Source organism: Neopsephotus bourkii, unplaced genomic scaffold (assembly GCF_033783945.1).
Source record: "Neopsephotus bourkii isolate Nb327-2 ecotype Australia unplaced genomic scaffold, CSIRO-AGI_Nbou_v1 NB_1399, whole genome shotgun sequence".
Taxonomy (NCBI): Eukaryota; Metazoa; Chordata; class Aves; order Psittaciformes; family Psittacidae; genus Neopsephotus; species Neopsephotus bourkii.
Window position 1 is genome coordinate 608,713 of NW_026901876.1, and position 16,413 is coordinate 625,125.

Sequence of the window (16,413 nt, forward strand, 5' to 3'; positions counted from 1 at the left end):
ATTTGATGGAAAACATGAACAACCATTCAAATGAAGAAAGAGAGATGCAAACCCGTTCCTACAGGAAAGGCTGCCCACTTTAAGTTAGCTAAACCCTAGCAGAGACTTACACACTATGGCAGAAAGGAGAAACCCTGGCACCATCATATCAGAACTTACCAGAAACCTGCTGAAATGAGACATTCCCTTTCTAAAACCAGGGCTCAGGCTCCACCCACTTAAATCCTTATCCTAGGTTTCATTTCCTACGCGCTAAGTGAAGGACTCCAGCAACACACAGATGGACCCTCTGCTCCTCCCAGCATCACATACCATCCCCACTCAGAGAACACACACACACTGGTTATGCTGGCCCCAGAGAATTTTCCCTTGATAGAAAATAAGAGATTGAAGAGGTGGCTTTGAGCTCAATATAAAATTATCTCACCTTTCCCAGACCTTAAGGCATTCTGGAACATCAGGATCTCCCTGGGCAGTGTTTTTATGCTGCCAAATGAGGAGAAGTCGCGAGAGCACCGACAAACTCTGAGGGTGGATGTAGAGAGGCCACGGGCCCTCCGAAAAAGGGGCAACTCCCAGCTGCTGGAGAAGTGTATTCTGGAACAAAACAGACTTGTTGAGAAGAGACAAGTCCTGTGTGATGCTTTAAAAGCATGATGTGAACAAACAGCAGGGCCCTTGGAACTCATAGGGGTTCACACAGCAATCCCTCTCGTATCTCCAACACATGGCACAGCTCCCAAGGGACACTCAATGCTCTCACTGTGCCCCCCTAAACCACAATAAACTTGCAACTTTAACACCAATGCATAAAAAATAGCATTAATGAGCTCTATTCGTTTCCTGCAGGACCACTGCAAGACTGTTTCTCCTACTATGTTCAGTATTTAAGAATTCCAAAGACAACCTCTTTGACTGGTCACAGCAATGCTGCTTCTTTTTAACTGCAGTAACAAGGCAGATTTCCGAGAAGTGCAACTGCTTTAAAACAAAAACCACAAACCAACAAAGTATCTCAAGTATGGCAGAAAATGCACAGTAGTCAACAAAAAGTATAGGGATTGAATTCACTGATTGCAAGCAGATTTATACTTCTACTTAAAGCATTAAGTCAGGTCAGCCCATGACCTAGCAAATAAACCTAGAGGCTATGAAGTCAACACATGAAAGCAAAAGGATTAATTTGAGTCTCTCCTGAGAGAATTCCAAAGCCTTTTGGCATCAGTCCTGACAGCAAAGCAAATCTGAAGGAATCCCTCTTGATAAATGCATGGATAGAGGCAACTCTCCAAAGCAAAATATACAAACCCATTGCCTTTTCAGCTTTCATCAGCTTCAAAGTTCAGCGGATTAATGTGAACTCTGGATGTTAAGTTTACACTCTGCAGGATGTTTTGTACCGGATGACTGCAAAGGTCATTCAACTCAATGGAGCCAAAAATATTCTGAGTTCTGTTTGCAAAAGAATACACTCTAGGGCTAAACAGAATCACCAACACACTAATCCAGGTGTGGAAAATCTGCGTAGAGACAGTAACAGACACCAACACTTCTTCATTTTATTTATATATGCAATCACACTTACCTGCAAAGCAGGGGACTGAAGATCTGAGGTCACCAAGGAATGGTTAAAGTGATACAGGGCAGCAGCAAACTCCTCATCGGACGTGCCTGTAAGACAGGGATCAAGCCATTTACTGCCGTTGCTCTCTTACATTTCAAATTTCCACATGAAACTAAGAAAACACACACCTCTAGCTCCTACAGTCTGTGCTCTCTAACACAGAAGCTCTGCTCACTCACCCTTTAGCCCATCCTTATCCACCTCTTTGATGATGCTGGCCAGTGTAGCCATGTGTTGCTCCGAAAGAGACACGCTCAGGTAGTTGCGAATGAAGTTGTTCCTGGAGTTCAGCATAGAAGAAGTGATGAAGTTCAGAATGTTTGAAGCTAGGCTCAAAAACTGGAAAGAAAGGAGAAACACACCATAGGAGTACCTTAAACAAAAACTAAACCACCAGCAAAATAGATCAAGTCCCCTAACTCCACCGCAGAGTACAGGTTTACTCATTGAAAGCCAGCTCACTGCAATCAATGTCCTGTAGCTGTATCAGGACTAATGATAGATTCTGACAAGGTTGTAAGGCTCTCCTCCACTGCAGTATCTATTTTTGTCTTTCCCTCATGGAGTTGGACTAAAAGCATTCTATCAGCAAGTCATTTTGCTTAAGTTCTGCCCTCATTTTCCCTCTGTCTCTGTAACCCAAATAGATACTATCTTCAAGGCTTTGCTTCCCTGGCAGTAACGAATACTATTCCACCTTACAGAAGAGGAGAGGAAGTAACTTTCTTCAAAGGCAAAGACAGTCATTGATTCTTCATCAGCAACGCACTTAAAATACCTCACATGTACCTTGTCTGTCAACATACCCAGCCACTGACAAGGCAACAACACTACAGCACAGCAGTTATTTCACTAAGCCTCAAGACCATCTCGTACCAACTCTGGATCTTTGCGGCTGGCCAGGATGTTCCCATTCTCTCCAGCATTCTGTTTGTTTGGGCTTTTCACTCTAGGGGAGCTCTCCAAAGGGGGGGGTGGAGGAGGGGGTGGTGGGGCCACCTTCTCTTTGCTTGGAGAGATTGTCTCCTCAAACCATTGCCCAAGGATTGGTTCACTGTCCTCATCTAACACAGGAGGCAAGAAAAACAAAAGCATAGAGTTATAAGCAATGTTACATACCTTATGCAAACTACTCAGCTTAGAAAAGTTTCAGTTTAAGGCATCTGCTATCTTCATTTTTCCTTCCCAAATCACAAGGCTAAGCACTTTTACACAAGTCCAACAAGAGCTTACAAGAAGTTATTTCCACTCTCTTAAGCAAACACTGCCAAATCCCAGGCACTCAGCCTTTAGTTTATACCGAAAAGGAGAGTCAGCGTTGCTTCTGCCAAACAGCTCTTACAAACTAGTTCACATTCTCAGCACTAAATGTCATTCCAGCCCAAGAAGGCAACAGCCCAGTAGCCAGGTTTCCACTAAATCTGGAACAGTGTAAAATCCTGCCTTAAGTTGCTTGCTGCTGTTACCTTGGCTGCTGTCCTCCTCAGTGCTGCTAAAATCATCCTCATAGTAAGTATTAGAATCAGTGGAGGCACTTGCATCACTACTCATGGAGCCCTTCCTCTGACGCTGCAAGACACAAGCCTTGGGAGAACAGCAGAGCAATTAATTTTAGGAGGAATGGTAAGAATTTGAAAACAAGAATAAATTCCTAACACACCTTCGTTTTCTTCTAGCAAATTTGTCTCAACTAAGTTATGAACAGGTTTTCAAGACTTCTCCCCCTGAAGCTGTATTAAAAATACTACAGGATGGTGGAAAACAAATGATCTATGCCAAGCTTGTAAAGCAACACTTCAAGTAACAGCTCTAACATAAAGCATCTGTTTTGAATGCAGCCTTTTCATCCCCTCCTAAACTTACAAATACCACTGAGCTTACAGAAAAAAACTGACTAGAACAAGTCCGTCAACTTTACATCTCTGAAAAAAGAGAGGCTTCAGTTGACAGCTTCTGAAAGAAGAATTCTAAGTTCTTAACAGTCACAGCTTGTAAAGTGAGAGCTTTCCATGTGGATGGCACTTAGTAGGAGTGCCCCAGCCACAGAAGCTCTCCAGTCGGTTCCTACCTTTCTGTAGGAAGTAGATAGCAAAGTCAGCAGCAAGTTAGTGAGTGGTACAGAATCTATCAGCCGCTGAATCCTCTGGATAGACGTGCTTTGAGCCATGATATCCAGCACTGCTGGTGGCCCATCGCTCTCCCAGCCCTGGAGGACAGCAGTGAGAAGAGAATTTAAAGTGTATTTCAGTGGAGAAGGCAAAACATTCCACAAGAATATACATGTTACCTACGTACCTTGTGCAATGCCTCCACTTGCAGATCTTGAAAGAGTGATGACAGCAATTTGATAGCATGATTTGCCAGCACCACAGACAGAACACCAAACCCTTGATGCCTACAGAAACATAAAGGAAACAAACCTTATTGAGGCCTTTCAATACCTTAAGGGCCTAAAAGAAATCCTTTTTACAAAGGCATGTAGTGATAGGTCAAGGGGGAATGGTTTCAAACGAAAGAGGGTAGATTTAGATTACATATTAGGAAAAAATTCTTCTCTATGAAGGTATTAGAAAAGGTTGCCTAGAGAAGCTGTGGCTGCCCCATCCCTGGCAGTGCTCAAGGCCAGGTTGGATGGAGCTTGGAGCAACCTGCTCTAGTGGAATGTGTCCCTGCCCATGGCAGGGTTTTGGTCTGGCTGAACCTGAAGGTCCTTTCCAACCCAAACCAGTCTGGGATTCTATGATTCTAATTTCAAAGGGAGGGAGGGGAATATACTGAGTGCATGACTGCTTTGCTAAACTGAAGAAGACAGTGGCTTTTTGCCCAAGAATCAAGAATTGATTCCCTTGAATTATGACTGGGGATACAACTTTAGAGACCAACAAGATTCTGTGGTAGCTGCTTGCTGGGCATAGCTAGGCACATGGACAGGGACAACTTCAGGATGTATTTACATACCCTTTCCCAGGTCCTAGTTTGGGAGAACCAACGCCCTCCTTAGTGCGAGCAATAATGTCTCTGACGCGAAGAGCAGCCAATGGATCTTTCTCCTTTCCCTTATCAGCCAAGGCCGTGGGGCTGAGGTTCAAGATGAGGAAGAGGCTGTTTAGCAAACACCAAGCCCCAAGCAGCTGGAAGTTCTGATAATGCTATCGTGCCAAAAATGAAGGGGGAAGGGGAGGAAAAAGGCATCAAAAAGACAAAATAGTGTCAATCCAAATGCCAAAATATACAAGCACAAAACCAGTGAAAGAGCCTCCCAAGATACAAATCTTACCTCACCCCCTGCACGGCGTGAGTTGCTGATGGCTTGTCCAATCATTTCATAGATTTCAAGCTGCAAATAAATCCAAAGCCATGGTAGTATTTTAAGTTAAGGTCCAAATACAATTGTATTTTCCCCTCTACAGTTAGCCACCACCTCACTACTTCCTTTATCAGCAAGTCTAATGCCTAGAAATAACAGCCATGTATTGCAGTCCAAAGGAATACAGACTCTATGCACTTCGCTTGCTAAGAATGAAACAATAATCATGCTCTTTCATCTACTTACACATTTCTGTACAATAGTAGCAGCATCATTTTCATAATCTTCTTCTTTGGAACTTGTTGATCCAGTTCGTACCTGCTGAGTGCTACCCACATGCAGGATGGCCATACAAGTGGCCACACTCACACCTGATTCAAAACAAGAGGTCACATTCTTACTAAGAGCCAGACTTAGGACTCAATGTTCCTACTTTGCACACTAAACCAAGCAGTATCAAACATGCCCATAAACCTGATGGAGCAGGGAATACTCCATATTACAGCTGACAGATTGAAGATGCTTCTGAACTACCCTCAAAGGAGTAAAGTTTTACGCTACAGAAACACATGAGAACAATTAAAGGAGGAGACGTTTTACCATGGAATTCAATGCCATTTTTAAGGCAATCTTCATACTCTGCTCCCATATCTCTTTAAAATGTTACTCATATCAATTAAGCACTCAGGATGCTGGTGTATGAAACCACTCCTGGGAAACATGGTTGATTTGGGGGATATAATCAAGTAAGCTGAAGCCATAAGCACTGCAAAAATACATTATGCTCTGAACATTAAAAGAGCAGAAATCACAGGCTATTAAGAGAATGTTGAGCCGGTGTTTGTCACAGATACTGACAAGAACATTTGCATAATATACCAGAATTTCAGTGCTACTATAACAATTTTCATCTGAACCCAGTCACCACACTGCACAGTATGCTGCACAGCTTTCAAATTCAGGAGAAATAAAGGTTCTTATAGGCTGAGCCTCAAATGTGCAGGGAACAGTGCAGAACAAAAGCAAGAGTGACTTAAAAGCCCCAGAGAAAATACAGGAAATCCATTCACCTGCATAGAGACAGCTGAGAGCAAGAACAGTCACATCTTGGAGACGTGTGGGTGTCAGGGGCTCCAGTACAGGCAGAGACAGAGTATCCAGTGCCATGGTCACATCTATTACCAGCGAATGAAATCTACAGTAACGACACATGCTAAGGTTCAGCGATGCAATGTACACATTGAATCACAGAGTTAACTGGGTTGGAAAAGCCCTTTAAGCTCACCCAGTCCAACCCTTACCCCAGCCCTGCCAAGGCCACCACTAACCCATGGCACTGAGGCCTCGTCTCCACGGGGTGTGAACACTTGCATGGACCGTGCCTGCAGCCGTGCCCTGGGCAGCCTGTTCCAATGCCTGAGCACCCTCTGGGGCAGGAATTGTTCCTCAGCTCCATCTAACCCTGCCCTGGTGCAGCTTGAGGCCATTTCCTCTTGTCCCATCCCTTGTTCCTTGGGAGCAGAGCCCAGCCCCTCCTGGCTCCATCCTCCTGTCAGGCAGTTGGAGGCAGCCATCAGGTCCCCCCTGAGCCTTCTCCAGACTGAACCCCCCAGGCCCCTCAGCCGTTCCCCATCACACTTGTGCTCCAGGCCCTGCACCAGCTCCAGTGCCCTTCTCTGGCCTTGCTCCACCACCTGAATGTCTCCCTTCTAATGAGGGGAAGTTAACTGAACACAAGATTTTTAGTGCAGCCTCACCAGGGCCCGGTGCAGGGGGACAATCACTGCCCTGGGCCTGCTGGACATTTGACACCTCACAGGAGCAGCACTTTAATTGATGCTGCATAGCCAGCACAGTTATTTTCTCTCACACAGTGTACCCAGCATCCACCAGAGGAGAGCAAGGAGAGACACGTACCCGTTGCGAACAGCAGTGGCATCTGCCACTGTGGCTGGCATAATGAAGAACGAGTTGGCTGAGACTGCGTCCTGAAACCGATTGATGTAGCGCAAGAAGTAGGGGAGGTTCAGGCACACTCTCAGCAGCTTTTCAGAGCCACCTACCAAAAAAAACCCCAAAAGTGTTATTTCTACTGATCTGTGGGAATGCTTCTAAGAACAGACCTAATGGTCATCAGTAATAGACTTAATTATTCTTTGTGGTGAGAAAATATCATCACAGATGAGGTAACAGGATAAAGCCTAGTTTACAACACATAAACCAGGTGAAGTTTTCAGCCACACTCGTAACAGGTGTCACAAAGCTCTGTGTGCATGTTATGTGACACACCAGGTCTAATTCAAACCTCCTCAATAATCCATCCCATAAGCTATTTTACATGGTCCACCTTATTTACCCCCCAAAACACAGTGACTGCATATAAATATACCGAGCTCATCTCCTCTGCAATGAAGAAAACTACATCACAGCCACAACCTCCTTCAGCACACAAATGGGTAAAACCTTCAGATCCTTCCCATTCAGAGCAGCAGGATGTAACACTGGAGAGACATTTCCTCTGTTACCCCTTCCCAGATCCTAAAAAGCTGACTCTCACCAAGTTCTTGCAGGCTGGCCACGTTCTGAGCGATGAATATGCTTTTTGTCTTTGCTGCAGAGGTCTGATCTGTGGAAGCTTGATCCTCATTCTCTCCTTCCACCTAAAACCATATGGGAGCATTAAAAATACATGGTATTGCAGCAAGTATCTACACAGGTGCAAGGTGCAGCAGCAACAGAACTCAAAAGAGCTACAAGTATGACTGAACATTAGGGTCAATGAAGCAACAAAACTACTATTGTATCATTTGCCACTTCTCAACATGCAAGTAGGATTTAAGTACTTAAGAAAAGTTTTCTTTACACATGTGTACTAAAAAACTGCCACTGACTGCTCCCTGCCCTTTCCTGCACCAATCTTACTAATACTAAAGTTCAACCCTATTCTAGGGTTGACTGTTTACCTGTGTTTCTGGTGTGATAGATGGTGATGATGAGACTCTAGGGTTGAAAACTGATGTCAACTGATTGAGGAAGTTCATCTGCACTTCTTTCTGTCTCAGTTCTGGGCTCACCGGGGAGGCCAGCTCCTTCTGGTCCTCTACTGCAGGGCAAACAGCAAAGCACCATTTCATACATCAAACCTGCAGTATTTTCTATGCCTAACTCAAGTGCTTCAAGTGATGTAAACATAAATGAAACCCCTTACCATCAGAGAGGGTTTTAACAGTCTGAGGCAGCTTGGCTGACTTCATCATTGCTGTGAAGGTAATGATTTCAGTTCGATCCAGGCGGCTGCAGCCTGTACACAGCCCCTTTATCAACAGAATGAGGTGTTTCTACAAAGAAAAAGGCATCAAGTACAACTTAAACTCTCTTGATTCCAATTATTCCTCAACAGTATTTATTCTAAGCAACCACATTAACAATACTGCACTTTCAGCTACTGCGGCTACTACAACATTCCAAACCACTCTGATCTCATACCAAAGACATAGTATTAGTGGTATTACCCCTAATTGCAGGTAATTCAGGTCATTAACATTGTCCCATGTGCATGTTAGGGAAAAGCATCTGAAAAAGCACTTTCCTATGACACACTAAGGCTTGAAGGAAGTGACATTATGTCCCTATCGCAAGTGAAATTATGTGAACACTTCTCACAAGCCTTTCCTCTTTGAAATAGATTTTAGCTTTCCCAGAATGACTGAAATACAACTGGGGAAAGAATCCATCTTCAAGGATTTCACTGTTTTGTTCCGGGTTATTACACAAAATTAAACCAGACCACAGAAAAACACAAGAATTAACCAAGGCTTCAGGTCCCCTTTATTTCAGCTTGAAATTGAGTGAAGGGTGCAGAGGGAAGACTCAGCACTCTACTGAAGCAGTACACCTTCATTAACATTGCCTTATGCAACATTATACTTTGGAATTAGAGGCCAAAACCCATTTTAACACTCAAGCAGTCAAAATCAGCTCTCACCTGTGACACAGCACATGCTTCATCTGGGTTCTCAAGGCGAAGCAGTGAGAATTCAATGAGGACTTTACAAGCAGCTGCCACCGACTGCAACTGGTTTCTCGGTACTGAAAAAAGGAGACGTTTATACTAAGGACAAGTTTTAAGCTCATTCAGAGTAATGTGTTCTTAGTGCTATCAGTAAAACAGAGAGAGGTGCAACATGGATGCACTCACAAGCTACTGTGCCAAACACACAGATGCAATTATAAATACAGTCTCATTAAAAAGTAACCCAAGAAATGTCAGTGAATCAGAGATAAGCCAGACAAGGTAATATAGATGAAATGGCTTCCCCAGCAACATCACTTAATACTGGCAGAAGCACTGAGAACATAAAACAAGTTGACCTAAACCACTCTTTTTGCCGAAACTGCCAAATTCTATCAGCCAAAATATTTTAAGTCACAGAGTTTTGATCATTAATTCCAACATACTAAAATAATTGCTAAAGAATAATCTAAAAATGCTGAAGATTGATTTAAACACTTCATTTGATTTGAAGTTATTTTCCCTAAATGAAATCAGGCCAATGAACAAGCAACAAAAAGTCAGCACTGTCCAGTATTTGGTGGCCAAATCCTCCTATTGACAAGTTTCCCTTTCCATCTGAGTTGACACTGTGACAGTACAGAAGCCAGCAGTACTGGCCTCATCCCCTCTGTCTTTAAAGAGGGCTGGAGACAAAGGACAGCAGTTCCAGTCTACTTTTTCTACACCCCAGTCATAACACGAGAGCAATGGAAGCAAAGGAGTGGGAACACTTACTTAGACCGCACACAGTAGTGATGTAATGCGTAGAAAGTGCAACAAAGGAGGAGTAAAAAGGCTCATATTGTTTGTCATGGTGCAGGATTTCAGATTCACTGCAACAGGAGAAAAGGAGATGTGTCAATTGCACACAGTATGACAGCAGCACCACACCACGCTCAGGATATGCTGTATCTACTCTCAGATGTAAGACAAGATTGTCAAAATCACACATGCTTTCCAAATCAAAGTTTTGAGAGCACAGTTCTTTCCCTTGGGTCCCATCTCTCATGTCCTCAGGGCTGAGTCCTCCAGCAGCACATGGATGATGGCATCAGCATCACTATCCACACAGGAAATGTAAGGATGTCATTCCAGAACTGCAAATGTTCCTCCTTTACAGACTTACAGGGAGACTGAGATGAGCTCTTAGGCAGAAGCTCTTCCCTGTGAGGGTGCTGAGGCGCTGGCACAGGGTGCCCAGAGAAGCTGTGGCTGCCCCATCCCTGGCAGCATTCAAGACCAGGTTGGACACAGGGGCTTGGAGCAAGCTGCTCTAGTGGAAGGTGTCCCTGCCCATAGCAGTGGTTAGAACTGGATGAGCTTTAAGGTCCCTTCCAACCCAAACCAGGCTGGGATTCTATGATACACCATCAACAGCTCAGCCCCTTTAACTATGGCTCTCCCAGTTGACGGTTCATTAATCTTTAGGTTATTCTAAACTCAGCTGCCCATAAAGTTTGGCCTGTTTGCTCTGTAACACTCTGCAGGATTTGCCAGGACCGGAGCACTGGCATTCCCTTTCTGTTAAGGCACGGAGTCAGCTGAAGTTGGTGCAATTCCACAAAACAGAAGGATCAAAACAGGCAACTGCATAATAACAAACAAACAAGGCCGCCTCTGTGACAGACTTGTGAAGGTAACGCACAGAGGAGAAATATGTACCCCCCGGAATCAGCCTCGTGGGCAGAGACGTGGCATTTCAGAGACCGGCAGCACCCTGCCCCACACACAGACCAACACACATCTCAGAGGGACCGAAAATTCAGCACCAACTCAAACCAGAAGTGAACACCATAAAGCAAAACACACATCAACACACTGAAAATCACGTCTCTGAGGTTTCCCCGTGACGCTTGCTGGCCACGGGGAACATCGATAGACAGAAATGGCACATCAAAAGTTGCTGCAGTGTCACACCACAGCCCATTTGCACAGAAACCTGAGGACAACCACTCCAAGAACAGAAACTAAGCTCTGCTTCCATAGCTGGTTCTGCCCCTAATGCTTCCTGTGAGACAACTGTGAATGTGGGTATCTGCCTATTACATACTTAAACTACTTTATTTCCCATTTTCACTCAATGAGCAAGGTGGAAGAACAGATTATACAACTCAACTTCGCTACCCACTTCAACTTTACCTCTTTAAACAGAGCCCTCTCCACCTCTGGTGGCAGTGATGATTTCTGGAGGGGAGGTGGGGGGCAGAGGGCATCAGCTAAATACCCAGCTAAACCCAGGATGTCTAACATTTGGCAATGAGCAGCACTGCTGCAGATCACAGTAGAACAAACCCTTGGCCCACCAGCACATGACAGTGTCAGCTTTGGTGGGGTGGGAGGGAGAAAAGGGCACACCATTCGCAGTTGCCTTCCCTTTTTTCTATCCCAAGTCATTGTTTCCAGTCACAATGGAAGATGTGGCTGAAACAGAAGAAACTTCAGAATTTATCATTTCTCCAGAAAAAAACGAGCAAGGAGAAATACTCATCAGCTTTGTAGCTTTGATTTCCTGGTTAGAATCAACCAGGTTGGAAAAGACTTTTAAGACAGTCAAGTCCATCTGTTCCCAGCACTGCCAAGGCCCCCATTAACCCCCTCCCAGGTCCTTCAACCGCTCCTCATCACACTTGTGCTCCAGGCCCTTCACCAGCTCCACTGTCCTTCTCTGCACCCTACACAGCCTACCTAAAAAGGTGAAATAGAAAAGCAGCCATTATGAGAGGCTTTGCATAAAGATCAGCAGCATACTGACGGAGTTTCAACATCTTGCTCACCAGCCTTCACCTCTCCACCTCCTGCCCAAAGCACATGGATGGGCAATGAGCCCAGAGACTGAATGTGCAAAAATGTTTGTGCTCTTGTATTCAGACACTGATTTTGCTCACCTACCTCTTTATGCCAACTATAAATCAGCAGCAGCAGATGTATACAACATATATTAATAGAACAAATTGGGAACAACACAGTACAGGAGCAGCTGGCAGCTCCTCAACAACTGCTCTACTGTACAGGTCAAGCAGTTCAAGGCACAACACCTACAAGGTGTGAAAAACCAGAACAAGATTGGAAATTCCATCTGGATTGGGCAAGAAGAGGCTTGGATCTGTTATGGTGGTGAAAAGCGGAAGGCATCTGTCAACGAACCATCAAGTCCTTGCAAATAAACATAAGTAAGAGATAACAGCTTAATCTGTGATGTGCTAGTGTTATACTGCATCTACAGTGAGATTTAATAACAACTTCAGGCTACTGTATTGCTATTTATTGCTTACCTAACTTCTGCTTCCCAGGGAAGCTCATTACTCACGCTAAGCGAGAAGCCTCTGTGTCAATATCAAATATAACCCGTCAGCAACAACCACCTCCTGCCTCAGTTCTGCTTCCAAATCCCAAACAGGCCCAAAATAGAGCCTTTATGTAAGGCAGCAGGCACAAGAACAACCTCTTCCTCCTGAAGACACAGCAGCAGGTGCAGGAGTTCTCCCTTGTGGAAAACCCTTCCCTGCAAACCAGCCTCACTGCACCCCCACAGGCTTTGTAAACCACGTTCACTTCAGCTGCATCTTTCTAAGCCACCGTTTCTATCATTTATGTCAAACCAGAGGCCAAAGTCTATCAGTTCCTGAACATACCTGCTAAGGGAACTGCAGGAACTCAGTGATCCTTGAACTTCAAAATGAACTATAAGAGTTGTTAAAACAAATGAGTTTACTAGTTTATTATGGAAAGAACTATGTTAATGCTTTTAAGGCAGGTGCCAGCAGGATGGTGCCAGACTCTTTCCAGTGGTGCTCAGCAACAGGATGAGGAGCAACAGCCATAAACTAAACCACAGCAAGTTTCACCTCAACATGAGCAAGAACATCTTTCCATTGAGGGTGGCAGAGCCTTGGCACAGCCTGCCCAGGGGGGCTGTGGAGTACCCCTCTCTGGAGCCATCTCAAACCTGCCTGGATACGTTCCTCTGTGCCCTGCTCTGGGTGGCCCTGCCTTGGCAGGAGGCAGGACTGGATGATCTCCAGAGGTCCCTTCAACCCTCATGATCCTGGGATTTTGCTGTCATCACACCATGTTTGTTTGAGAGGAAATCCAGCCACTCTGCAGATGGTGTCAACCAACAGTCTCACTGCAAGAGCCAACAACCATCTTCCAAAAATAACTCCACCAGATAACATATTTTAGATTAGAAATCTAAAGATAGATGATTTGTTCAGCACGGAAGAGCATGGCTCCAAACACAACAAGCTGGAGGTTTCTTCCCCCTCTGTGATTTGCCACATCAAGGCACGAAATAAGAGACTTGTGCTCATGTTAACTCCTGCTGGTTCTGAATCACAGTGAGCATCAGGAACAGGACTCCAAGCCTCAGAGCAACACTACTTAAAGGCAACACACTCGTGTCTCAAGTGAGACCTTTCCTGTCACTAGGAGAGGAAACAGACCTCTCCCGACAGTCAAGTGAATCCACTTCAGCGTTCCTGTGTGTTCTGCAACTGCTGACACTCCAGTAACGACCTTTAAGCACACTGACAGCAGAGCTCCACAAGGAAAAGCGAAACTGAAATGGTCCCTAAGTCACCAAATCATAGAGTCAACTGGTTTGGAAGAGAGCAATAAGGTCCTCACTGAGCCTTCTTTGCTCCAGACTAAACCCCCCCAGAAAATAACAGATGAAAACGCTAGCCTCAGCACTGCCCAAATCACATCAATATTAAGCAGATTCTAGGTGACCGCTAGCATATGATCTGCACAGCACCCTGACACTGCTTGTACATCAGCCATTCCACGCTGAGCACACCACCACAAAGCTTTACTTTATTACCTTCCTCAGTGCAGTGTTTAGCTTGTGTTTCCTAACAACTTCGTGTGGTCAGGGCTGTATCTCTGAGCACAACGTTGCGGCATTCACACCTAGTGCTTTAGGTCGTACAATCAGCTGTAAGTTACTAAACACTCCTGCTCCGAGTCCAGCTTTGCTGTTAGCAAAGGCATGCTCGATGTGCTTCAGCTTTATTTCTCTTTAAAAGGCGGGCAGTGCCCCATGGGTAGGAACGCAGAGGAAGCCGGTGCCACCGCATGTCCCCCCAGGACATGTCACCAGGCCAAGGGAGACAAGAGTTTGCACGGCAGAGCCTGAAATCCCCCTTGGACAAAGGCACAAACAGCAGAGCCGTCCCAAAGCCTGTCCGCGGGGTGACTGTCAGAGCCGCTCCGGCCGTGCATCATCATCCCCGTTATTAGATCCCAAGGGCACCACCCCGAGAGCCTCCCAGTCCCCAGGAAACCTGCAGCGGGCTGGGCGTGAGTAACTCGCCGGACACTGCTCGGGGCTCCTCTATTTGCGCCGGCAGCCGCTGCTGCCCAGCCCCGAGCCCGGCCGCTCCTCAGCCCGCGCCGGCGGCACCCGCTCTGCGCCCCGCTTCCCTCAGCGCGACCCCCGAGGAGCCTCCCGCCGGCGGGAACCCGCCCTGAGGGGAGGCCGCTGAGAGGGAAGGCAGGGCCCGGGCGCGGGACAAGTGAGCCCTCACCTCTCGATAACCGAGGCGAGTAGCTGCGGGAGCTCCTTCATCTCGAAGGCCGAGTACGAGGCGGAGAGCAGCGGCCGCACCGCCACCTCCCAGCCCGGCTCTGCCGCGGCCCCCGCGCCGCCGCCCGCCGCCATCTTGCCGCTGAGCTGGGCGAGGGGGCGGGGGGGGGGAGAAAGGGGGGCCCGCGGCGGCGGAGGAGGAGGGACACGGCGGGCAGGAAGGGCCGCCCCCCCGCACGCCGCTACACAGGAAGTGACGCGAGGGCCGAATGCGCTTCGCACCCTCTGATTGGAAGAGGAGGGCACGGCCCGGGCGCGTGCGCAGTACATGAGTCAGCAAGTTTGCGGGAGGCGCATGCGCGGTGAGGGCTGTGGGGGTGCGTGAGTGTGCCGGAGCTTCCATAACCGGGAGTGAGGAGGACCCCCCCCTGCACTGACCCAGCTCTGGGCCAGCAGCACAGGAGGGACCTGGAGCTGCTGGAGCGAGGCCAGAGGAGGCCATGGAGATGCTGCGAGGGCTGGAGCAGCTCTGTTCTGGAGCCAGGCTGAGAGAGCTGGGCTGGGGCAGCCTGGAGAAGAGAAGGCTCCTGAAGGGGAGACCTTAGAGCAGCTCCAGTGCCTAAAGGGGCTGCAGGAAACCTGGAGAGGGGCTTGGGACAAGGGCCTGTAGGGACAGGCCAAGGGGAATGGCTTGAACCTGCCCGAGGGGAGACTGAGCTGAGCTCTTAGGCAGAAGCTCTTCCCTGTGAGGGTGCTGAGGCGCTGGCACAGGGTGCCCAGAGAAGCTGTGGCTGCCCCATCCCTGGCAGTGCTCAAGGCCAGGTGGGACACAGGGGCTTGGAGCAAGCTGCTCCAGTGGAAGGGGTCCCTGCCCGTGGTAAGGGCTGGAGCTGGATGAGCTTTAAGGTCCTTTCCAACCCAACCCAACCCAGTCTGATTCTGTGACACAGCCTTGTTGGGGCTCCCTGCACACACAGGAAGTGCCTGACAGGACACAGCCTCTCCTGGGGGCACAATTCGCTGATAAAGATGAGTTGTGACAATCTTGCCTTGTAGATGACACCAAGGTGGATGGGAGCGTTAATCTGGTGGAGGGCAGGGACGCTCTGCAGAGGGATCTGGACAGGCTGGAGCACTGGGCTCTGGCCAATGGGATGAGGTTCAACAAGGTCAAGTGTCAGGGCCTGAACTTGGGTCATGACAACCTTATAGAATGCTCCAGGCTTGGGGAAGAGTGGCTGGGAACTGCACATGGGAAAGAACCTGGAGGTGCTGACTGAACACAAGCAGCTTGTGCCCAGGCAGCCAGGAAGCCCCCAGCATCCTGGCCTGGATCAGCACCAGTGCGGCAGCAGGGCCAGGGCAGGGATTGTGCCCCTGCACTGGGCACTGGTGAGGCCGCACCTCGAATCCTGTGTTCAGCTCTGGGGCCCTCACTGCAAGAGAGACCTTGAGGGGCTGGAGCAGGGCCTGGAGCACAAGTGTGATGGGGAAGGGCTGAGGGACCTGGGGGGTTCGGATGGAGAAGGCTCAGGGGGGACCTGATGGCTGCCTCCAACTGCCTGACAGGAGGATGGAGCCAGGAGGGGCTGGGCTCTGCTCCCAAGGAACAAGGGATGGGACAAGAGGAACCGGCCTCAAGCTGCACCAGGGCAGGTTTAGATGGAGCTGAGGAACAATTCCTGCCCCAGAGGGTGCTCAGGCATTGGAACAGGCTGCCCAGGACAGGGCTGCAGGCACCGGCCCTGCAAGTGTTCACACCCCGTGGAGACGAGGCCTCAGTGCCATGGGTTAGGGGTGGCCTGGGCGGGGCTGGGGTAAGGGTGGGACTGGGTGAGCTGAAAGGGCTTTTTCAACCCAGTTGATTCCATGATTCTAAATCCATATACAAAGAGCAAACG

General features: G+C 47.7%; 1 protein-coding gene across 7 annotated transcripts in view; it reads right to left on the minus strand.

Moving 5' to 3' along the window:
• Positions 1-14,677, minus strand: part of UBR4 (ubiquitin protein ligase E3 component n-recognin 4) — a 79,905-nt gene extending 65,228 nt beyond the window's left edge. For 5 of the 7 annotated variants that reach the window (XM_061367815.1, XM_061367814.1, XM_061367813.1 and 2 more), the window contains exons 1-18: positions 14,514-14,677; positions 9,721-9,818; positions 8,917-9,020; positions 8,140-8,269; positions 7,895-8,034; positions 7,489-7,591; positions 6,849-6,990; positions 6,002-6,126; positions 5,178-5,302; positions 4,902-4,961; positions 4,583-4,773; positions 3,920-4,019; positions 3,693-3,830; positions 3,091-3,208; positions 2,501-2,688; positions 1,804-1,963; positions 1,586-1,671; positions 428-597 (exon numbers count right to left, since the gene is read on the minus strand). In XM_061367815.1, coding sequence (XP_061223799.1) covers positions 428-597; positions 1,586-1,671; positions 1,804-1,963; positions 2,501-2,688; positions 3,091-3,208; positions 3,693-3,830; positions 3,920-4,019; positions 4,583-4,773; positions 4,902-4,961; positions 5,178-5,302; positions 6,002-6,126; positions 6,849-6,990; positions 7,489-7,591; positions 7,895-8,034; positions 8,140-8,269; positions 8,917-9,020; positions 9,721-9,818; positions 14,514-14,647 — 2,312 coding nt within the window. In that variant the 5' untranslated portion in view covers positions 14,648-14,677. Of the gene's footprint in view, positions 1-427; positions 598-1,585; positions 1,672-1,803; positions 1,964-2,500; positions 2,689-3,090; positions 3,209-3,692; positions 3,831-3,919; positions 4,020-4,582; positions 4,774-4,901; positions 4,962-5,177; positions 5,303-6,001; positions 6,127-6,848; positions 6,991-7,488; positions 7,592-7,894; positions 8,035-8,139; positions 8,270-8,916; positions 9,021-9,720; positions 9,819-14,513 lie in introns of those variants that run through there. The other 2 variants (XM_061367816.1, XM_061367818.1) reach the window with 2 other exon arrangements.
• Positions 14,678-16,413: the final 1,736 nt, after the last annotated feature.